Source organism: Branchiostoma lanceolatum, chromosome 13 (assembly GCF_035083965.1).
Source record: "Branchiostoma lanceolatum isolate klBraLanc5 chromosome 13, klBraLanc5.hap2, whole genome shotgun sequence".
Lineage (NCBI taxonomy): Eukaryota > Metazoa > Chordata > Leptocardii > Amphioxiformes > Branchiostomatidae > Branchiostoma > Branchiostoma lanceolatum.
The window spans coordinates 7,946,203-7,970,138 of NC_089734.1; the positions used below are offsets into that span (position 1 = coordinate 7,946,203).

The 23,936-nt window shown below is 42.7% G+C and overlaps 2 protein-coding genes across 9 annotated transcripts; both read left to right on the plus strand.

The window, feature by feature from the left end:
- The first annotated feature begins 1,659 nt into the window (after window positions 1-1,659).
- Window positions 1,660-8,812, plus strand: LOC136447084 (beta-1,4 N-acetylgalactosaminyltransferase 1-like). 7 transcript variants are annotated; one of them, XM_066445760.1, is made up of 12 exons: window positions 1,660-1,754; window positions 1,954-2,164; window positions 2,491-2,557; window positions 2,981-3,215; window positions 3,653-3,829; window positions 4,217-4,364; window positions 4,638-4,818; window positions 5,211-5,297; window positions 5,631-5,815; window positions 6,492-6,632; window positions 7,145-7,382; window positions 8,122-8,812. In XM_066445760.1, the coding sequence occupies exons 3-12, from the start codon at window positions 2,542-2,544 to the stop codon at window positions 8,319-8,321; spliced, it is 1,608 nt and encodes a 535-aa protein (XP_066301857.1). In that variant the 5' UTR covers window positions 1,660-1,754; window positions 1,954-2,164; window positions 2,491-2,541; the 3' UTR covers window positions 8,322-8,812. The 7 variants fall into 7 exon arrangements, with proteins under 7 accessions (XP_066301857.1, XP_066301863.1, XP_066301856.1 ...); XM_066445761.1 differs by having other exon boundaries at window positions 1,730-1,745; XM_066445759.1 differs by having other exon boundaries at window positions 1,676-2,164.
- A 768-nt stretch (window positions 8,813-9,580) lies between these two features.
- On the plus strand, window positions 9,581-22,063 carry LOC136447468 (uncharacterized). Of its 2 annotated transcripts, XM_066446388.1 has the most exons (14): window positions 9,608-9,695; window positions 11,316-11,421; window positions 12,696-12,793; window positions 13,388-13,585; window positions 14,022-14,123; window positions 14,704-14,843; window positions 15,328-15,451; window positions 15,903-16,024; window positions 16,503-16,714; window positions 17,532-17,745; window positions 18,130-18,336; window positions 18,775-18,937; window positions 19,628-19,854; window positions 20,751-22,063. In XM_066446388.1, the coding sequence occupies exons 2-14, from the start codon at window positions 11,367-11,369 to the stop codon at window positions 21,211-21,213; spliced, it is 2,325 nt and encodes a 774-aa protein (XP_066302485.1). In that variant the 5' UTR covers window positions 9,608-9,695; window positions 11,316-11,366; the 3' UTR covers window positions 21,214-22,063. The 2 variants fall into 2 exon arrangements, with proteins under 2 accessions (XP_066302487.1, XP_066302485.1); XM_066446390.1 differs by lacking the exon at window positions 11,316-11,421 and having other exon boundaries at window positions 9,581-9,695.
- The last annotated feature ends 1,873 nt before the right edge of the window (window positions 22,064-23,936 follow it).

A 23,936-nucleotide genomic window follows, 5' to 3' on the forward strand; every position in this document is an offset into this window, starting at 1 on the left:
CAGGTAAGACCAGTTAAATTCCCTCTCCTAACTTGCTGGCCGGCGGTGTCAAGCACAGGGCAAGTCACCGCGCTTACAATTACGTAACCAAGGTGTGGCACTTAACTGTTGTGTGGTGCGCGTCTTTCATAGCCTCTACCAGGCTCCGCCGGATGGCTGGAAAAATAGTAGAAATTGGCCGTAATAGAGTGAATAGTGTGCCAAGGGAGTTAGCTACGGAGGGAGTACATTCTGCCATCGATGGCAGAATGTACTCCCTCCGTAGCTAACTCCCTTGGCACACTATTCACTCTATTACGGCCAATTTCTACTATTTTTCCAGCCATCCGGCGGAGAATGTACTCCCTCCGTAGCTAACTCCCTTGGCACACTATTCACTCTATTACGGCCAATTTCTACTATTTTTCCAGCCATTCGGCGGAGCCTGGTAGAGGCTACGTCTTTCACTCAACTTGAGTCAACGCGTTACTGCACGCATGACTGCCGCAGAGAGCGAGCACTACAATGTTGATCCCATTCATCAATCATGTTCAAGTCGCTAGGGCGTTGTTAAGGGGCGTGGCTTCTGGGAGATGTTCAGATGCTCGCGACCCGTGGCAGACGAGGTCTCATATTTCTTTTTGAGACGTCATTTTTTGAGACGATTTGTATATCAGCAATCGTTGGGCTATTTTGTAGCTATACTGCCTCTTGTAGCCTGGATGCCATCCGATTGCTACCAGTCGCCTACCTTAGCTCAAGGAGGGTACATATACATGTATCATTGAATAGCTGCCCTCATGGCCCTCACGACAGAGAGTGCCCGGTAGGACGATCGCTTTGAAACCAGTGGCAGACGAGGTCTCATATTTCTTTTTGAGACGTCCTTTTTTTGAGACGATTTGTATATCAGCAATCGTTGGGCTATTTTGTAGCTATACTGCCTCTTGTAGCCTGGGTGCCATCCGATTGCTACCAGTCGCCTACCTTAGCTCAAGGAGGGTACATATACATGTATCCTTGAATAGCTGCCCTCATGGCCCTCACGACAGAGAGTGCCCGGTAGGACGATCGCTTTGAAACCCGTGGCAGACGAGGTCTCATATTTCTTTTTGAGACGTCCTTTTTTTGAGACGATTTGTATATCAGCAATCGTTGGGCTATTTTGTAGCTATACTGCTTCTTGTAGTATGGGTGCCATCCGGTTACTACCTGGCGCCTACATTAGCTCAAGGAGGTTATATATGTCCTTAAATAGCTGCCTCAGGACAGAGAGTGTCCGGTAGGACGATTGCTTTGAAACACAGATTCGAATCAGCCATGATCCGACAAATCGCTTTCTAAGTGACTTAATCTGACAAAACAGACTCGCCAGTGAGATACTGGAAGGTGTCAGCTTTTAAAAGATGTTTTCAGGTTGACAATTTTGGCACTTTGAAAGCGATAGAAGCTGACCGCGAGTTAACGTTAAAAAAAATATAGTTTCCACTACTAATACTATTCTTTAAATGTTAAATCGCGGTCATCTTCTATCGCTTCCAAGATGCCAAATTGTCGATCTGAAAACATCTTTTAAAAGCTGACACCTTCCAGCATCTCACTGGCGAGTCTGTTTTGCCATATTTCGTCATTAAAGCAAACTACGATTCGAATCTGAGTTTCAAAGCGATCGATTGGTCGGGTTGGGACAGCGAGTGAAGGAGCCCCGGTAGTAATCGGATGGCAGCCAGGCTAGCTTCTGCAGCTTCGAGTTTGAACACTAGCTGGTACCTGCAGTAAGACGAATTAGGTCGCTTCAGTTTCGATTCAATATCAAAATGCACGTATGAATCCAAAATGTTGGCGAGGTATATGTGATATACCTGGATGTCCAGAATCTAGTTGTCTTGTGCTGGCTGAAATGAGGTCAATCCGGTGCGTGACTCCCATATTTGCATGTTAAAGAGAACAAGTCATGCATCTCTTTATCCACAGGCGTAATGGGACACCTCTGGTCGGTGATTCATTCAAAGGCAGGACGGTTCACATTCATAAAGGTGACTGGGGAGAAACACAACGGTTACCGCTTCTTCTGCTCAAGACCACTGGACTCCTAATCGTCCCTGTCCTAGTGGTGTATCATTAATTATTAGTCGCGACATCTTGGAACATCGCACTTACACTTAGGACAGTCTCCAACGCGCAGGTGAGCGAACGAACCACATGTTGTGTATGCAAATATGGTTACCGGGTGAGGCCCATTTGAGTAATCATTGATTTGAGGACTCCCTGAATAGACGAAAGCCGGTTGAAGGAAGTTATAGTGAAGTATCATGCTTCTTGGTTTGTGACATACCTGTGTTTGCACAGTAGCCCTCTGTAGCATGTTGTGTTGTGACATACCTAGGTGTTGTCTGGTATTTGAGTGACAATTGCAGAACATCGTACTTCTTGCTTATTTACATGGATGTTTGTTTAAGTACCTTCTTGCTGTTGATAGTAATGCTGTTCTCGCTTACAATTATATAAAAGGACGGCTCCAATCCTGTCAACTGTATCTGTCCTCTTGTCAAAAGGAACGACATGACTCCACAAACAGGTTGGTGTGTATTTTCCTTTCTCTTTCAAAACAAATGCTTACTTAAACAAGGAAGGAGGGAGAGTAAACCGGTTGAGTAACATTCTACCGCCAACGAAAAAAAAATGTTGCTAATGATCTTACGTCCCCATATCAAACACTTCATAAACCGACTTGTAGAAAACAAATTGGGGAGGGGGGGTTTTAATATGACCTACCGTGGGCTTTTGTAGAAACGACATTGTCTAAACAAATCATCACAGGGCTTAGGGCATTACAGTCTAAACAAGAGAAGGGAGACCACATACCCCCGGGAAATAGCTAGAATTTCTTTTGTAAAATTCTTGCTTTATCTTATCTCATCGATGGATTGGTTTAGTATAACACGATTTCCCTTGTTATTGTTGGTATGCCTATGTTTACGATTATTTTGTTCATTTTCAGTTATCACCTGTAAACACCGGTCATTGATGAAGGTGATGTTAGGGGCTTGCCTGTCGGTCTTTGTCGTCGGGATGACCTTTAACCTCTTCTTCACGAGAACCATTCGGGCTCCATCGGATTTCAAGTACATCCCAGCAGCATGGACGAAGGTCAAGGCCGTACAAGATACCAAGTTTCCTTGGGAGGAGAGCGATCTTCAAGATGTACCGTTCACAATAAAGCAGGAGGTCTTAAAGTGAGTGTTCATTCATTTTGAACAGTTAGGCGTCTTCATGTCATCTTAATGTTCTTACTCTTAGGGAACCTATTGCATCTGAGACAGACATGGCCGGCCGGAAAACACCTGTCAGGAATTGTGAATGTCAAACAGCACTGATGACTAAATAAATCTATATCAAGATTTAAGGTTGGAAGATGAACATGATGATGCCATGATGTGACCATTGCAGAATTCGTCTAACAAATCGACTACAGAAGACATTCTCAATACCAATACCAGGATACTGAAGAAAAATAGAATATGAGAAACGTATGATGATAAGTTTTTGACTAGAAAGGTGTTGCTAAAAAGTGAAAGACGACGTTATCACGACATTTCCAACAACTTACTTACGATATTCGATTTATCTTGAGGGGGACCATAATGTGTCGAAAATGTCTGTTTTCCCACAGAATGGCTGTAAAAGAGAAGAACTGCTCGTGTCCAGACGAGAACCCTCTGATCAAGGTCCCGCTGCACCCGATCTACCACCCGCCGTCCTCAGCCTACCTGCCCGCCGTCTTCAACCAGACCGAGCTGAGGGATGTCGTCAACAGGAGACACGCGGAGAGGAAGAGACTCAAACGAAGGTGCTTCAAAACTTTAGTGTGATACCTATCCAATAGTAGCCGTTATAGGAAAACTTCAGTGTTATACCTATCCAATGAGTAACTTTCTCGAAAAAAAGTTTTGAATGAATCTGAGAGTTTTCCCTGCTAATCCCTTGCAGAAATACAATTCCCGCTAATGCTAGTCATAAGTTTTACACCAGAGGAAAGGCATATGCTAAAGATCCAATGGCTATGCTGATGAAGGTTAGACATCCAGATAATACGATACGCCAAAAATATTTCCTGAATGAGTTTACTACCTTGGCTGCCCTTGTAATGTCTGTCAGTATTCTAAACAATACAAACAAATGATTAGCTACGTTAGCGCCGCGAATAAAAACGTTCAGACCACCTGTTGCTGTCCAGGTCACCGCCCGAGGCTCCAATGCTGTTCGCGGACGGCAGATCCCCCCTCAGCTACCCGACACAGGGGCTACAGGTGCAGCCGAGGAAAAGTACCATCATCCCAGGGTTAAAACTACATGTGCCAAACGACAAGGGAACATCAGTTACTGTAAGTACGACGTCCATGGGGGCTGTATAGGTAGGGAATGGGAGTATCATTGCTTGTGAAGCGAAGAGTGTAAGTAAGAATAATAGCATTATATTTTCATGTTTTGTTTGTTTTGTCATGGGATTTTTTTTGCAGTTTAGTTGTAAAGGCTTTCATGAACTGCAGATCCCAAATTTCCTCATTTTTTACCTATTTTATGTTTAACACGTCATATTCTATTACTAATTTTACAAATAGCTAACCATGTAACTGTGATCGTCTCCCACTTCTCAGGTAGAATTCATCGCCAGGTTAGGCGTGCTTGCGACCCTAGCGGACGTCCCGGGAGTTGCAGTGGAAGGTGAAGGGACCACATACCTGTCCGTGTCTGCCGATAACCTGACTCATCTGAACAGACAGCTGCAGTTCATCGTCTACACCAACACGTACTTCGATCCAGACACCGTCGACTATGGTAAGAAAATGATAAAAATCACCATATACTTTAGTAAAGAATTAAACTTGTCTCAACAAAACGCACAAAACTCAAACTCAACAAAAGCACTCACCGGAATTTTCGACTGGTTCTCCCAGCTAGTCTTCCTCAGCTTTCGTTCTGGACATGTCATTTTCTTAACTGTGTGACGTCAGCAATGGGTCAAAGGTTATTGTAATTCGATATCACCCTCCGTCCCGGTTAGTTGAAAGGGCTATTAAGTAATAATCCTAATATAACAGTTGAAATAGTCTATACTTCAACAGGGCTAGCTTGAAGAAATGTTTTGACACGAGTATATTTTGGTCTTGCGTAAAATTAGATTTTCCCTAATACTTGTGGTTATAATGCCCCTTAATATTCTGTTACAGTGGAGTACAGATATGCTGGTTTCGTAGGGGTAATTCCCGTACGAATTCACTCTAAAACCATGCTTCAGGCATTTAACTACGTTGAAGGTAAGTAACGTTGGATATGAATACAATTCTGAAACGTTTTGTTGGTACATCATCAACACAATCAAACGGAATCAAACGTTGATTCCAAAACAACTGCAGTGGCTGTAATAACTCACGTCCATTACTTAATCTGTACAGCAACACATGATATCCTTTCATACTAAGCCCCGTGCTACTTACTATCTTCTAGATAGATTCTCATCCCAAAAAAAAGTCACTTAGTAATGGCACCTTTGAGGATAGAAAGCTCTTTGAATAGCGCTTGATGTCTGAATCTTGGAAACTTGCAACAAATATTGTTTTCAGTGTTTTTTCATACTTTTGCATTTTCAGACGACGTTGCCTCCAAGGTGACAGTAGTGACGAAGACGTTCCTAAGATACGAGAAGTTACGTCAGATGATTGACAGCGTGCGTCAGTTCTACCCTACCATCACCATCATCATCGCAGACGACAGCGAACACCCCGAAAAGGTCGAAGGTCAAAACATAGAACACTACATCATGCCGTTTAAAAAGGTACGGAACCTTTTGTTGTCTCTGCTAGATCTGTCTTGGGGTGAATCCAAGAATCTCTATCAAGTTAATGTGCTAATGAAATATCAATATTATTGAGGGTTTGCTTAGTTGTCTCCGGCTCCGCATGGATCTGTAGCCATTCTAGACAGATTGATTGATTGATTGATTGATTGATTGATTGATTGATTGATTGATTGATTGATTGATTGATTGATTGATTGATTGATTGATTGATTGATTGATTGATTGATTGATTGATTGATTGATTGATGGATGGATGGATGGATTGAGTGAGTGAGTGATGGATTGAGTGATGGATTGGTTGGTTGGTTGGTTGGTTGGTTGATAATTAGATCTTTCATTTCTGTCCAGCCTCTAACATTTCTCGCCCCCGTAAGGCAGACCTGATTATTTAAGTCACTAGTAAGAGATAATAGATAGGGATTAAGAGGAAAATGTTCTCTACTAGCGATTGTGCCAATCGTTGATACATATAAATGTGCTAAATAGCAAGAGCTCGTAAAGCTGCACATTACATGAAATGACGTATGCATAAAAAACATTTTTTTAAAAACAATCGTCAGTATCCAGAATTTACAGAAAACGACAATGATTACACCACCAACAAAGTAACCGACTATTAGAATAGTTAACTAATTGTGTTGATTTTTTGCAGGGTTGGTTCGCTGGCCGGAACTTGGCCGTCTCCCAGGTGACCACGCCCTACTTTCTCTGGGTGGACGACGACTTCATCTTCACACAGGAAACCAGGATTGACCTTCTACTCAGGGTCATCGAAAACACAAACCTGGATATTGTAAGTTTATCGACTCGTAAACATTATCAGTGCAGTGACGTCATCGGCTGAGTGCCACTAGTTTGTTGTGGATAGCTGAAGAATATTCAAACACTATACAGAAAACTCACCGACTTTATAGTCATCTCAACAACAGCCCTTTGCAAGTTTTCTTTCAGACACTTTGAGCACGTGACCTCTGCAACACGTGACAGAAGCTCATCAATCGATCAAAAGTGGTATCGTCTATAGTCATGACACTTTTTTTATAACAGCAAACCAAAAGACACTGGATATAGCATCTACTAACTTAATTCCATCAGGGTACATACTTCCGCCACCCTGAAAAAATACGTCCAAACTGATCTCCAACCCAACATCCCCCAGTATAATACACTGTATATCTAAACTGTATACATACCTGCACTAGAGGTCTCTCATATCCACTGTTTTACAAAGTGGCGGATTTATGTAACCCGGCGGATTAATGTTAGTGAAGGTTTCATCTTATGATTTTCATTCCCTTTTCTCAGGTCGGCGGCGTTGTCTACGAAGAGTTCGGAATCGGGAACTCATGGACACAGAAAATCAGGATCGAAGATGGCGACGAACTGGGAGACTGCATGTTCCAGACCCAGGGACATTACCACACAGTGGAGGGCTTTCCCGAATGTGTGGTTGCGGATGTCGTGATCAACTTCTTTCTCGGCGATACGGCCAAGGTCAGAAGTGTTGGTTTCGACCCGCAGCTGGCAAGAGTAGGACACAAAGGTTAGTAGACTTAGTGAAGCTCGCATCTTACTGGACTGCGCTAACGGTGCGAAAGAATTCGAAAGTGGTGCAAGCCGTCTCCAATTGGTGCCAAACGCAATTACTGCAAATTAGTTTTTTTGATGAGTGCTAATCATTGTACTTTGCTTTCGAATTCAATGGCAACACTGCAATAAAGTTATCCAAAAGAGTTATCTTGTATCTGATTTAGAGCCGAAACTGAGAATGTGACATTCGGGGCGTGGCCATTTTGTTTCTAGAGGTCATGTACTGTAAATCACTTTAATATAGCATCAGGAAAACATAGCGATTGTGATAAAATGGAATAGGTCATGGCACTTAATTTTAACGGTGGGAACAAACATTTTTACCTTAAATATTAGTGATCAAATATTAGCGATGATGAAATTTTAGCTGTTGACTACTGACAGTTAAATCAGCTAAAATTAAGTTACAGTTAACAAATCAAGAATTATAGTAATTAACCCGTACGTCGGACGTATGTGTGACCGCAAAGAAAAGTTGGCAGAAAATTGGCAATAATTTGGCGCAATTAGCCGCAATCCAGTGAGATACTCGCTTAACACTGCACTACGTATTAACACGCTTAAAGTTCATCGCTTATCATCAGAACAAAATGTCGTCATTTTCTTGGTAGATTTTCCTCTGCCAATGGTCTTGTTTGTCTTAACTGTAGATTTGAACTTATACGGCTAACTTTTCTGTTGTTGCTTTCCAGAGTTCTTTCTCGATGGGCTTGGGAAGCTACGAGTCGCGTCCTGTTCACATGTTTCTATCAGTCACGCCAGCAAGATTCCGTTTCCGTGGAAAAAGTCCAAATCTGAGCTGCAGTACAGGGAGCTACGCGACCAGCCGGAATCCATCAAACACAAGCTTTTGTTTTACAAGTTCAATCTTAAGTGTGTTCATGTAGACTGATGTGTGAAATCTTGCTATATATTTTCCTGCCAATGACAATGCAAACTTTCCAGGAAGGTCATATGCTGCTATTTATTTGTCATCAATTTTAAATTGAGTATTGACACTGTTTCTTTTAGCTATTTTGACTCTGTCAGCGGTTTTGTTTGTTTGTTGTTTGCTAGTTTTACTGATGAATAGGTTGAACTTATCATCATAATTTGATTTGATTTTCCATAGTGCTTCCTAGATGGACTTGGGAAACCATTTACGTTGTGCCAATTTTGAATTTGCAAATTGTTGTTCAACATTGCGTTCTTTTTTATTTTTGTTTTACAGAATGTTATTTTGCCATACATAGTGTACATATTAGATTTAATATGAATACTTGTTGACCGCGATGCTCAGTAATTCAGTCAGAATGTATCCGTTGTCCGGATCTGTTTTGTTCATTCTTGTTCAAAAGTTGATGTGTGCCATTTTGTAATAAAACGTTTCTATTTTGAGGAAAATTGTAATCATTCCATTTTTATGACATGATTTGATACTGTGGATATGTCAACAATTCCTAATGTTATTAATATAGACGTGATTCCTAGATGCGAGTCTAGAATGACCGGTTTGTGTTATCAGCTAGCTTCTTATTTCAACCCAAAGTATTAATACTGGTCACACAAGAGACGTTCCATTATTGCAGTAATACTTTGAGTTTTAATTGAAATTGGCTTGGTTGACTTCATTTGCAACAAATGAATTACAGCAATGCAACGAGGCAAGTAGAGATGGCAAACTTTGCCCCCTTACCCATTCTGCTCTTCAACAATTCCAGTCCCACAGAAAAAAGGCATGTATGTGTACGCTGCATTGCATGGGAATCGCAGAAACACCTGTCAGTGAGAAGTATGACAGTGAAAGATGGTGAGAAAAAAAGTATATTGCAGGAGAGGTTAGACTCCGGCTGTGTTTTTTTTCATGTTGCCAAGCCACCTTTCTTCTATAGAATTAAAGACGTTTGCCCCACCCCACTGGATGAGTGCGGGCAGAGGTTTGGCTTGGCGACATAAGAAAACGGGACAAAAAAGGAACTTGAGCTCTACAAAAACGCCTAAAACACGTCAAAAACTAGCCGAACCTCTGCTTGCGGAGTACGCAAGGGAAAGGTGGGTGCAACGATTTAACACTGACACCCTTGTCCAAACAGTAATATATACAGCCATCTTTGTTGCGCTCGTCAATAATGGTTCACAACAGACATCATCTACTGAATAGACTTCTGGGGTCACACAACGCGTATGACCTCCATATGCAAATTGCCTACCCGGAAGTAAAGAAAAACGAAGGTGACAAAAAGACACTGATCATGTAAAGAAGAACGGACCGCTTACGTGTTCACAGGTGGGTTTTGTATCTTTTGCTACAAGTTGCAACACTTCTTTACTTTTGTACAAGGTCAGGAAGTTCTTTATCACAACATGCATTTCTGCTCGTTTGTACATTTCACGATCGTTACTGTTTTTTTCACTCAGATCATCTTACATTGTGTTTGTACCACTGGCTGCAAAGCACGAAGAACGGTTCAATCAGAATAAAACCTCCTTGAGGGAACTAACCATGCATAGGCTTGAAGGATTGAAGATAATGAATTGACAATTACTTCTTTTGAGTTACTCGCGAAAGATAATCTATTTTGTTAGCTTCCGCTACGCAGCCAGTTAACGTTACCTACCGCCCCACCCCACCCTGGTGTTACTTAGTAAACACCACTTTTGAGGAGGTACAAATGTATGTGTGCCCACCCCCGCCCACTACATCCACGTCTGCCTTGTGAGTTAGCAGTTGTCTCTTGTCCCTACGTTTTCATATAACCCGATAAACACTTCGATTTTATACCCGGATCCTTTTCGGGTTATAAACGGTCGATACTATTTTCGGCTCACGTTACTTACAGGTCTGGAGTCAAAAGGCACCGTGACGGTTGACCTTTGTCTAGTTTTCAGGTACTAGAGAAGAATTTAGCATTTATAATGAACTAAAGGCTACGGTGGGCTCTGACTCTCAGTCACTTAGTCACTAGCTCGATATATTCCGATCGGATATGCGCAGGATGGTACTTAGTACTATATCTTACATAGTAGTGAGTAGTAACTGGAGCAAGTTTCTAGCTATAGTATGCCTTACGTTATATCATTTAGTTCTCCAGGCTATGATTATTGTAGTACAATGTATTGGAACCCACTATTGCGTGATTTTTGACGGTATACATAATGCATTATATAATCGTTTGAGGAGGGATGTCCTTGTAGCTCAACTGGTAGCAGCCTCACAGATGAGCTCCTGGTTCCAATTAGTTGGTAGCTTGGAGACTCCGGTTCAAACCCAGGGGTCAGGACATCTCGGTTGGAGCTGCACTGTCTTTCAGAAAGGACGTTAAGTGGGGGTTCCGTGATCGAGGAAGGGAAGGGCTAGCAACCCCTCCCTGTAAAAATATACCGAAACAGCAAGCAACGGTTGGGGGAGAGCAACAACGGAAATTACGTTTTGTGAATTGATACAATGTAATATCATTGCCTCTCACCACACCCTTTCTTACGGACTCCCCGACTCCATGCCTTTCTAATGTTGTGTAAGGGCATTAGAACGCCTTTTCATCTTAATTGTTCTGTCCGAACGATGGAAGGATAATGAAATTAGGGCTCTCGTTGAAAACGGAGTAGTTCTATTCTTCACTACTTGACGCACCACGTGACGGTGAATTGTATGTGTAACTCCTTTTTAAGAAAGGCCATTCACGTTTAAGCTATGGAGGTAGAAGACGTTTCAACACAATGCCTCTGTAACAGAACACCACCCATACACCACCAACAATTACAGCATCAACCATTTCATGAAGAATACACAAATGATCTTATCAGATGCTTATGAACTAGCCACTAAATTATGCATTAGGGTCGGTCTTTTATTAATAATTGATGATTTCTGCTAATGTCTTTATTTTCTGGTACGTGTGGACCACAGAGGTACACATGCGACATTAAAAGCCATCATTTTAGTGCCTGACATCTTGAAATGTCGTCTAAACCCAAAATTGATGCGTACTTACCTGAACAAGTACCTAACACAGGTGAGCATAGATGTACTTTCTCCATATCTCAATGTTTTTATTATAAGGTAAGGTGTCGTTCGTTTGTATGAACGCTGTTAGCTGGATGGTTTCGTTGCTATTCAAGGACAAAACGGCGTGGTAAGAATAAATGTTCAACACGGAGGCCGATGAGTACAAGTGACAGGTGTATTCATCATGTAGTAATCGGGTCATCGAAAAGGGTACTACTTCTGTAGCAACAGGCAACAAATATGTAGCCGGTAAAGTTTTTATCAAGAAGACTGGACAATTATCACCAAAGTATACTCAGTGATGTTGGTTCGTTTCACCGTTCATTGACAACACCATTTATGTAGGTTGAGGATTATATTCCTGACCGTATGCAATACAAATAGAATACAAACAGACCTCAGCCATAGATGTATGCTTCAACATTATTTTTCACCTACCACCACCCCAAAAATTAGAAAAAAAGCAAGAGTCCTTATACATTGTATGTTAGTATAATAAAGGTAAAACAGGGTTGTGCTATATGATATGTTAAGACATGAATTCAAGGATAATCCGACTTAATTAGCAAAACATACGCCCACACCGCCCATCAGGGACTGAGACCAGTAAGCGGGTAAAAAGATGCTGTGCACGTTTGTAATACACGTAAGTTATGGGGAACTGGGTCTCATGGTAGCCTCCACCAGGCCTTCCCACGGGGGTACGGATAGTAGAATAGTCGGCAAAAAAGGGAATAATTGGCCAGTAGAGTCAGTCCACGGGAAGGTTAATATCTCCCTATGGTGTCCAAACCCTCCTGCGAAATATTCCTCCTATAGCCGGCGTGGTTAGTCTGGTAGAGACTAGTCTCATGGCACGGCAATATCATATGGCAAATCTTCTATATATTAAGCAGCAGTCATCTTTTTCATTTTCGCATTTACAATACTGCAACATTTATATAGTCCACACTTTCATTCATTGTTTATGTGGATTTTCGTTACTCATCGTACAAATTGTTTATGTTTACTTTTCCGTTATTCATGGTGTATTTTTATGTATGTTGAATTGTGTTTTTACTGTTGTTATGTTTATGTTTTTGAAGATAGGGCTTCACATAAGCACTGTGCTTTTTGCCCAATCCTGAAAGAAAGTATGTAAATAAAATGAAATGACATCTTTTCCGCAGACCTAACACGTACATAATGACCGTTAGGTTGTTGTTATCAGTACACACGTATTTCCTAAGATCGATGACATTTAGACACCTTATCCACTGCAGCCATTTGCTGTTGTTTCAGGCCAGGGAACCATGGCAGAGAAGCTTAAACCCAAACACATCCACATCGGAACAGACTTAATCAAGGCGGCCAAGTATCAGCTGGACTTCCTGAAAGAGGTACATTTCACAATGTGTGCATGATAAAACAAAGGAAGTGTTTTCTTAATGGACCTCCTTGATGAAATCAACCCAATATCTGATGGATGGAAGCATGCCTTATTTGCCATTGTGAATGTCGTAGTAAGGAGTATAAAAAGGCAAATGTCTTTAGATCCCACCCACGATCTTAAGCGAACTAAAGCTTTTGCTACACCAAGGAGTTTACAGAGAATATAATCTTCTTGGCTACTCCAAACATGTTTTATCAAAATGTATCTATGACTCATATCTGTGTTCTATATGTACATGCATTGCAGTCGAAGGCTGATATCGCATACGTACCATTTATATTAACAGTTTTCTTCATCTATAAGTCGTTATCATTGCAGATGGATTGTGTGTGTGTGTGTGTGTGTGTGTGTGTGTGTGTGTATGTGAACACCATAGCTCGAGAAGGTGTGGATAGATCCGAATGATCTGGTGGGTAGAGGTCGGGAAAAAGAAGGTCAAATTCTATAATGTCTCCCTAGCGGCTTTCTAAGATACTGCAGCGGAAATTCCGGTTTTGATATCTCGTTCCATGATGCAACATGTGTCTACATTTCTGCACAGGTTGACCAACACCCGATTTTGTACGATGGTCCCCATGTCGACAACGCCATCAGGCGGTACGAGAAGCTGTGGCTGCCGCTGGTGGGGAGGGTCGGCACCAAGGGGATGTCCCCGCCCCTCGACATCCACTGGGTGTGGCACGTCCACATGCTGGCGCCGCTGCACTACCAGGCAGACTGCAACAGCATCGTCGGCAAGGTAACAAACACCAGATTTGGAAATCGAGTCTTGGCGCAACTCTCGACATAGGCTTGGAGAATGCTTAGAAATGGTATGAAGAAGGCTTGAAAATGTGTCTGGAAGGCCTGGAAATGGTCTGAAGAAGGCTTGGAAATGCGTTTTGAATTTTTGGAAATTGTCTGGAGAAACTTTCTCGCGTGCTGCTTCTGGCTTTTTTAGTACCATTTGGCTCTGAAGAGAAGAGAAGAGAAGAGAAGAAGAAGAAGAAACAGAGCAAAAATAACATGTTTCGCGTCCTTAAACATAGCAAGTGCGACTAGAACGTAATACAACGGGACTCATGCGTAGTTTATAATTTTGTAAACTCAAAACCATACCCGAGTTTGTAAAATTGGATATCATGTGTTAGAGGACTAATTTACTTTGAGTCTTACATGTTGTTGTTCCCTCACAGCTGATAGACCACCACATCCCAGATAACAAGTCCTCGTTCCAAAAAGGGCTCCAGACGGCGCAGGCGCAGTGGGAGAGGGAGTATCCGTCTGAACCGTTCCATGTAAGTCTATACTTCGCAAGATATTAGACACACAGGGAGCACACCCTAGCCAAAAAGCCTGTGGGAATGGCCCCTGTTGTTGTGCTACGTACTAATGTTATGTTTGAATTTAAAAAAAGATCTTTTAAACGCACAAGTATTAAAAGATTAAATGTTCACTACATATGTGCTAGCACCATTCAGAATTTCAGATGCACACTTTCCTCTTCATTTGCGTGTAATTGGTTGGTTTTGTGAAATTCAGACTACATTTGACACTCACACAAAGCATGTTAAAAAATTTTTTTAACTTAGGGCTCTTGGTACCAAATGTGCAAATGTTGGCACATACATGTATAGCATTGGCGAACCAAATCCGAAGTGTGCTTTTCGGCACACATTTTGACAAATTAGCCGATGAGGCTCGGTGGTGGGCATCACTCCACCGTCAAGGAAGTTCCTTTCCAAAGGACACAACGCCGGGGCATGGCGATTATCGAACCCAGGACCTATTGGTTCTCAGTCCAACACTCTAACCGTTGCGTCACATCAACGTCATATAGTTGATATCTAAAGGTTGTTATTATCATGCAATTAACAGGTGAACTTGACGAGCCCCCCGCCCAGTAAAGTCGTGTGTCGAGTGCTCGACTCCCCAGACTCCAAGATTTCGTACGACCTCCGCTCGGCCATCTCCCGTCAGAGGATGTTCTACTACCAGGTGTCGCTTCCTCATTTCAGGTAACACTATATAGAACTTCTGATCAAATTCGATGTACAAGTTGTCTGACACTATCGTATGTATCTATTATAAATCTTGATTAAGGGTAGTCCCTTCAGTTAACTTATTAACTGATTATCAAGGGTGCCCTTACAAATCATAACAAATCAGGTACAAAAGGGATAACTTAACATAAACTGAGTGAATGATACATTCACAATGATATAACATAAAGCAGCAACCACCAAACAATGGAGTAATAAATCATACAAACAACTCATAATAATACAGAACAATAACAACTCAAATGTTCAGCAGGCTAGGGTCACATCTAACCGGAGCCCGGTCGGGCTGTTTGCGGGAATGAGAAATAAGAGTATATAAGAAAATATGCACAAATGATGTTCATCATATTTTTCGTTCCCGCAAACTTCCCGGCCGGGCGCCGGTTTGTAAATGTGACCCTAGCATGAGTCGTACTGCTCTAACCATCCCGTTCTGTAGAGACGACCACTTTCTCCGGGAAGCGGTGTTGAGGTATAAGATGATGCTAGTGTTGAAGAAGATGAACCCCGGCAGGTTCCTCGTTCCCTGCTATGACATGGACCTCATCTGGCACGCTCATCAGGTTAGAATCTATTTACGTTTTTTTACAGTGGCGGTATATTGTGATGTCCCTGTAGCTCTATTGGTAGCGGCTTCACAGTTGAGACTCCTGGTTCAAATTGGTTGGTAAATTGGAGACCTCGGTTCGAATCGGGGAAGAGATTTCTTGTTGGAGCTGCACTCTTTTGGAAGGGACGTAAACTGGGGGTCCCGCACCTCGAGGAGGTGCCTCGAGCATGTTACAACAGCCTCATTACTCAGATGGGTACCTACTGGCTGTAATGATACAACATGGTGAATTATATTTTAAAACACGTTTCCACACAGTCCAGTACACCTAGTCATCAACTGCGTCTATTTCGGCCAGAAACTGCCATTAAAATCAAGCAAAGAATATGCCATGATTAACTGTCACATATTGGTCTGTTATTTGTTGTGCTACATCAATGAAAATGTTTTCTTATTGCTTGTAGATCAACCCAGTCATATACAAGTCTGACACCGAGGCTCTCCTCGGGAAGACGTTCAACCACGACGACTCCGTGAACGACCGCAGCCCCGGGTCCAAACTCAACTCGTCAGATGAGCAGACACGGTGAGAACAAACGCAACCATCTGATACTGATGTAGTCACTTGCTGATGCCTATGTCCGTAAGAATGGACACTCACTCAATCATCTGCTACTGATGCACTGTACCAACTGATTCCTAAATCTATGATAAATATTAAGGACCCAATCTCCTGCTACTGATGTAGTCCCGTATTGAGTCCTAAGTCTGTACATCCCTTGCTACTAATATTTCAGTATTCAAAGGACATAAGACAGCTAGATTTCTCAAGCTGCGTTCAACAGACACTTGCTAAATTCTTGTATATGGCGATGGAGATTGAATATTATTACATTAGGGCCACACCTTGAGCACGAATAATAACCCACCACACTTATCAAAAAGAGTAGGGTTCCTTCCCGGTGTTAGTTGATCAAACATTACAGTTTTGATGTCCAGGCTGACATCTTCGAAAGCTGATATTGAAATGTGGCCAATCTCAATGTAATTTCTTCACTGTTTAGTGCCTTGTGGAAGACGACATTTGGTAAAGATTTCCCCGTGAGCGGCGCCATGTTCCGGGGTCCTCCGCCCGGGGATGTTTACAGGATGTCCCGGGAGGAGGTGTTTGCCATCACCGATAAACGATGTAATGTCATCGTTGAAAAAGCTGAAGTAAGCCACTTACCTCCGGACGTGGTCAAACCTCTGTGCCTGAGAATCAAGAGCAAGAAAGGTACGTATAACCACGCATGTTAGTCCAACAATAACTGTATAACAACTATTTTGAGATATGACCAGTCAAGCAATGGACTGTATACGCGTATTGTTTAATGCTGCAACGACAACTTGTCCGCGTGGCACCTTCGCTTATCAATGTTCCTTACAAGTACTGCAGACTCTCATAGAGACGACGTACCTTAATTCCTTTGTAACAAACGTTATAGAAACTGCTGGATACTAATCTAGAATACAGCTTAAGACATGGTATATGCAGAAATAAATCATCCATCAGGAAGTTCGTGATCAAATTCTAAAAGACGGAGCTTGCATTCAGTCACGATACCAAGTTCAAATTTTGCACTGTTTAAATGATACTTTTTCAACAACTATAGCCATTTGCTTTCAGTGCAAGTGAATCAGTATAAATAACGTGCATACATTTTTGTATACGCTCCTTTAAATGCGTTCCTGGATTCACAGGCAGTAAGGCTTTTATTTGTCGTCTCTTTATAACATATAGATATGGTTGATGCATGTAATAAGCCTGCAACTCCTATTGCAACCCAGTCGTTTTAATGACCTGTGTTTGAAAAAATGAAAGAAAATATACATGGTGACTGAATACTAAAATGTTGAGAAAAAGATTTGTCCTCTCAGTAGTAACTATATATCTCCGACAATGTTTGACCATTACTGTATGTTTTTGTGAATGCACCGTTTACTCATAAGTACGGACACTATATATGTATTGCAAAGCTAGTTGATTGATGTCTAGCTTTGACAAGAATCGTATGTATAATACATCCGGACATCAATTGACATTGTTTCAGGTGGTGTAAGTCTGAAGCAGACCCCAGTAGGCGGCCGCCTCTTCTGGACCTCCGAGTCACCAGGAGGGCTGAAGACGTTTGACTGGGGGAACTCTACCCACCTCAGTACCAGGCTAAACAACGCCACAACATTCCAGTGCTTCGCCGGAGAGCCGCTGACCAGGTATGACTTCGACCTGACCGGAGCTGTCCACGAGGTTACCGAATCGGGCAGGTAAGTTGTCGCTGATGTGTTACATTTTCCCGAGGTTTTAGGTGTCTCTTAACTCAAAGCCACAGTTGATATGCAGGACGTTCAGTTTTCATACAGTGGAATACAAACAGTAACACATGCACAATATAAACCACGTAAACTTTAGAATTTCAGTGTAAGATATTCCAGAGTACGTTTAGTCAATGGTTAATATCAACATTGCAAACGGCAAATAGGCTCCCATGTGTAAGTGTCAAGCCATTTCTTCACGAACAGATCTCCTTGTCCATCGTCAAATTGCAGCAATAACAGGCCCCTTTTCATTGGAGTGCGCAGACATATACGTCTTGTTGCAGAAGTGCAGCTTACGTCATCGTCAACAGTGTTACTATTTTTGGTTTTCAGTCGATTCGACATGAGGAGCGAGGGAACGGACATGCATATCATGTTGTCTCTCGGGGTCATGCCGAAGGAGTGGGGAGAGGTTCGCCTGACCACGAACTTCGGCACCTGGGTCCAGTCCCCGCTGTCAGAGGACTACCTGTCCACCCTCCCGCCCATGGTGCTCGGGCCGGACGGAGCTGCGTACACGTTTGAAATTGCTACTCACGAGTAAGGATCTATGTTTTTTTTCTGTCCAGTTATTAAAAGATAATAAGAATAACTTTATTTGTACAAGGCACAATGGCATCTACTGGGACATAGCTACAGTTTCATCTACGGTTCTTAATAGCTTCATACTCGTAACTACCAAGTATCATAACCCATTTCTAAAGAAAGACAAAGTCATGTTTAAGTGTTATTTGCTTCTAAACAAGTTATTTCTTTTAGCAGTTCTTTTAACTCTTTCACTGTCACAATGTATTGAACTGATTTTAGATTTTTGTACAGCTGAAATTATGCGGGTTATTTTGTCTTGTCTGAGATGACTCAACGTAACAGTTCAACTTCAAGATACCTATCATAAGTTTTAAAACGGTGCACTTCAGAGAAAGGTGAACGCTTTTCCTGTACAGCCTAAAGCTCTTTACATGTTTTATCTGTTTGCAGAATTCTAGACCAGAAGGGTGGCCTGGCGTTCAGGTGTAGAGTGGTGCACTCCGCGGAGCTGAAGGCCTCGGTGGTGCAGGTCTTATACCCCGCCGGGAACAGGTGGGAGCTCACGGCAGAGGCGTACCTCATCCGCAACGACACCGTACCTACACCTGGACAGGTATGCGTTGGCCCGATTTACACATACGTTTTTTAGTCGACTTGGAATCTACTTAGGATTGTGCCAGGAGAACCCTAGAGAACCACTAAAGTAGTGTTCTCTAATAGAGCTCCACTTGAGCTCTTCCCAAAGTCGACTCCGAAAACTTGTGTGTAAATCTGGCATGTCTGTTCATGCCTTGTTTTCGCTAAGATGTTCATGTTTACGTGGTAATATAGACCGTCGGTTGATATGGACAAGGGGCAACTTAGTGTAGAATTTGCTTTCATCATATTTCCCTTAACACTGGTGCTTTATGTTTCATGAATGGCTGATAAATGTGGACAATACCGAATCTTGAGCTATGCTCGAACGTCTACGTACTTGGGTTTTTCATATATTCATTGCCTCAGGGAAACAGAGGGTTTGCAGTCACTTGGTGTGTGTTTATGATGGCCATGTCTGTCCAGAGATTGGCATTTGAATCTTAGGCACGTCGACACTAACAGGGAGTTGGGTCAAAAGTGATGAACCCCAAAGGTCAGATGCAGGAAGTGGCAGGTCAGAGTTGGTAGGACTACTCAAAAATCAAACATGACAGAGAGTCCATGGAATAGAGTACTAATCCACGGGGAGATATTGTTTATAGTCTGTACATCTATCATGGTTATTCAGATGTTGACCGACCTTACATCCCCTTCCCTCCCCCAGCTGCACTCCCCAGCCGTCGTGCCCACCATGGAGCCGAACGACTGCGCCATGCTGATCCGGAACGGCCACGACTGGGGCGTGCTCATCGGCAGGTGGGAGAACTTCCGCCAGGGCGTACCCGGCACACCTGGCGTGAAGGGCGTCAGCGGCACAAAGGACACTGCGGCCGTCAAGGGCGTCAAAGGTACCCCCGGGGTCAAGGGCAGGCCTGGTAACCTGGCCGTCAGGTGAGCAAAATGGATGCATCCGTATATGATTTCATCGGGTTGGAGATGCACTAGATTCTTTATTCACAACCAAGACATAACATCACAGCCCATATTTCGCACCCTCCTTAAAGCAGGGCCCCTATCGCTCGATTCGTCGTTGGCTCGCTTGCGTAGGGGCCCTGCTCTTCAGCGACGGTAGGCTCAGATCTGGCGCCGTTACTGACAGTTGGTCATGAATAATTAATGAGCTATCCTTATTTGGCGGTTAATTTGTTCTGAACCTAAAGTAACGATGTGAGACGTAACCTGATTGGTTGATAGCTTCCCATCGTCCTTTGCGCTTTTGCTTGAGATGAGGTTTGGCAAACCCTCTGATTGACTGAAGCTGTTTTGGTGGCGACGGCGCCAGAACCGTGTCTACCGTCGCTGAAGAGCAGGGCCCCTACGCGAGCGAGCCAACGACGAATCGAGCCATATAGGGGTCCTGCTTTAAGGAGGGTGATATTTCGATGACCGCCTGTTACCTTCCTCCGGGCAATTCTGACTGGTACCATTCCACACTGCAGCTAGGTGTCGCTGCTAACAATGCGGTCCCAAACATAAAGTATTTATATATATGCGGTCCAAAACGTTAAGTATTGTCATATATACAACAATGATTATTGTCATATATACAGAAAACATAACCCTCTTGGTGAAGGTTATAAATACTGTCCAGCAGCAATAGATAATGAAGTTAACATTGTCAGCTACTACAAAGGGATGCATGTTTTCTTTTAGTGTCAGAGAGATGCAGTACATGACTCCAAAGCGTAATGTTTTGTAGAAAATATCATCAAGGTATGTCTCTAAAGATGGACAGATCAGACTATCATTTCTGACGATTATCTTTGTATTTCTGTGTCCACAACTAGATTCTACAACTTACAGACTGGGGACGTGGAGAAAGCCGAGGCCACTCCGGGCAACAACTTCACCATCAGGCTGAGGAACCTGACTGTGGACCTGAAGACTGGCGAGGTGACGATCCCGCCCACCGTGACGGACGTGGCCGAGGGCGTGGCTCTGGCCTTCTCCATCGCTGTCATGTGGGTGCTGTTACAGCCTCGACCGCAAGGTGGCCCTACAAATGTCACAGCTGGCACACGAGGGTCCAAACCAGTCAGGTCTATGGACACGTCGTCTCTTCTGATGATAGTCGGTGCAGGGTACTACCTGAACGGAATGGCATACTACTCCCCCGTTACCGGGGCTGCTGGCGGGTGCGGGGGTTGTGGTGGGTGCGGGGGGTGTGGGGGTTGTGGAGGGTGTGGGGGTTGTGGAGGGTGTGGGGGATGTGGTGGGGGTTGTGGTGGGTGTGGTGGGTGCGGTGGCTAACTCCCCTAACCGCTTTAACGTTTTCTCAGAAGGGAACGTGTTACACTAAACTGTTGGAGTGTAATAGATAGAATGAGAAACTATAGATGCTATCAATAAGGTCAAAAGCCTGGCATGGTTTCTATCTGTTTTACCATAGTGTCCGTTTGAACAAAGTATCTATTGTGTTTATTGTATATGGGACATATCTAGATTATATACATATATAATGACTTTATCTATCACAAGTTGTAAAATACCATCGTTCGTTGGATTTGATAAAGATGTCGTTTTTTTAACTCTTCAGGTATAGAGAACGAAGGAAGCAAATCATGTTGTGCCTTACTTTCAGAATTCCAAATTCATTTATTAGATAACTGTATGGTGTATTCCAACAGCGCAACAAAGTATCAACATGTTTAAACCTACTGTTGGCAAGATAGCATGTATCGATTGCAAAGAAAATCAATAATATTCAGCACGAACTGTCCTTCCCTATAGGTATCTACAATGTATATATATTATCATAGGGATTTTTATACGTATGTTGGTGTTTGGGCTTTACGCGCTCCCATTAAGTTAAAGCCGGTCCGCTAAGGATGTCTGTGCCTTAAATGGGTGCCTTTTCCGAGATGCGTGTCTATCACTGAAAAACTCTGGACAATATACACCCTCTACATGCAGTTATAGACATTTTAACAGTTGTGTTTTTCGTTCCAAGTTATTCTATTTCGTAGCTATGTTGAATTACATTATTAATTTACGAAGCACTTTCTATGAATGTATCATGTACATGATCTAACAGTAAGTTGTACATCTATGTGTTCTTTAGCAACTATTCGAACCCTTCAATAAACTGCCTCAAAACGTGCACGAGAGAGCCGATCTTTACTTGTCTCCATCTTTCAGATAGTCAGATATAACCCCTGTTCGAACAGTTGCTATCTACTGAATTTTGTATGACCAAGTCCATGTGTGACCATTCATTCATTCTTTATTTCTTTCTCTGGCTTCTCATATTTTTTTTTTCGAATTCACGTCGCTGGAAGGAACGCGCGCGCGGGATTGATACATTCTATTGGACCAATCAGCATTCACGAAATCGACACCTGTAACTGCAGTTTTACTTTATTCCGCTGAGAGCTAGTGGCGTCCTTGAACCACAGGGAGCTGGATAAGAAACTTGAAACTTAGAAATTTGAGTAACGTTGTCTTTAGAGAAGCTTAGAAAACGTTTGAGGTAACTTGGCCATGATTTAGGTACTATTGACTTCAGATCTTTGTCTTCGTCATTCTTTGTATGGCATGGCTTTCCAAACAATAAATGTTATGAATAAAAGTGCAATACAAGAAGGCTTTTCTGTTCAGCTTTGGTAGTACTATCCATCCTTTCATAGACAACACGTAACTTTCAGATGAACAGAAGTTTCAACGGCACCCTCTTGCAAGTCACCCACAACTTGCACTTGTATTTCCATGTCTATGCGTGTTCTGTTGATAGCATACAATGTTGTAATTCCATATGGCGTGTGACGAATCCATCAATTTCCTAACGTTTCACCGAACAAATATTCTGAAAGCGGATTTCTGCTAACGTTTTCTGTCTACTTCTGTTTTTCTAGAAATAAGCCACAGCTTTGGAAGGATGGGATATCACCTCCTTTTTACCGAAGACGGATAAATCACATGTTATGTTGTACGGAATCAAACACTGGTAATGTAGTGACTGCACTATGATACAAGGAACTACGCATGAAGCTAACAAGGTACCCTGGGCGCGGTTATAAGGATTCATAATTGTATTATCTGTAGGCCCACACAGTGCCATACGGCTTCCTAAAATACCTGGAAACACTATCACAATACGATCCTTGACTAATCGTTAGAAAATCGATTTCATTTTAAGATCGGCTGCAATTTTTCATGGATAATTCAGGTGGAGATAAAGTTATAAATCGTCGCTACCTGAACATTGGATTTTCCCCCGTTATAATTATTTATTCATGGCGCGTCTTCTGTGTACTAGAGGGCAGGTTTATCACGGGACTTCCCCTTGATTATAGATATTAGATATCCCATTAGTACGGGGATCGTCTCAATGTGCCGTAGCTATCATTCTCTTTGGTTGATGGAAGAACACTTGGACCCCTTGGACCAGGTGAAAGCGAGATATATATGATCACGTAGTGAAAATGATCGGACAGATGGCAGCTTGTGTTATTCAGGTTTATCATTATTAGTTTGACAAAGATTGAGGGGCATGTTAGAAAGCTAAAGGTATGGTTGACTTATTGCACACAAGAACCAACGACGTGAAAGGTAACTGCCACACTTCGGTGAGGTTTAAGTGTCGATAAGATTATGTTAAGTGTCCATCAGTCCTTCTATTTTCTTTCAGATGTCAGTAGAAACACGTACCAGACGGCAAGAACACACACCAAGTTTTTTTAAAGAAACACGGTTCAATTGTGAGGTCTGAAACGTGAACGTTGAGAGGCAATGCCGTGAGACCAAACGAGTAGTCTGAGTGGCTGATATAAATGGATGCCATTTCCTGTAGGCGCCACTAGCTTCCTTTGTGATACCACGCACCACTGCACAAGCAGGAAAGGCAATTTCCATCGCATCCCTGATGTCCACGTTCGATTTTCTGGTTCAAAACAATGACATTTGTCTGGAAGTGCATTTGCATATCGCACAGCTACCCCCCTTCCCATCGGTCTTGGCCCCATGCCCACGCTCAT

Excerpts from the sequence above, each read along its gene's own strand:
- LOC136447084 (XM_066445760.1), top strand. Across the intron at positions 3,830-4,216 it reads AGGAAGAGACTCAAACGAAG|GTCACCGCCCGAGGCTCCAA; the intron begins GTGCTTCAAAAC and ends GTTGCTGTCCAG. Across the intron at positions 5,298-5,630 it reads GGCATTTAACTACGTTGAAG|ACGACGTTGCCTCCAAGGTG; the intron begins GTAAGTAACGTT and ends TTGCATTTTCAG.
- LOC136447468 (XM_066446388.1), top strand. The coding sequence starts at position 11,367 with ATGTCGTCTAAACCCAAAATTGATGCGTACTTACCTGAACAAGTACCT. Across the intron at positions 13,586-14,021 it reads GCAACAGCATCGTCGGCAAG|CTGATAGACCACCACATCCC; the intron begins GTAACAAACACC and ends GTTCCCTCACAG. Across the intron at positions 14,124-14,703 it reads ATCCGTCTGAACCGTTCCAT|GTGAACTTGACGAGCCCCCC; the intron begins GTAAGTCTATAC and ends TGCAATTAACAG.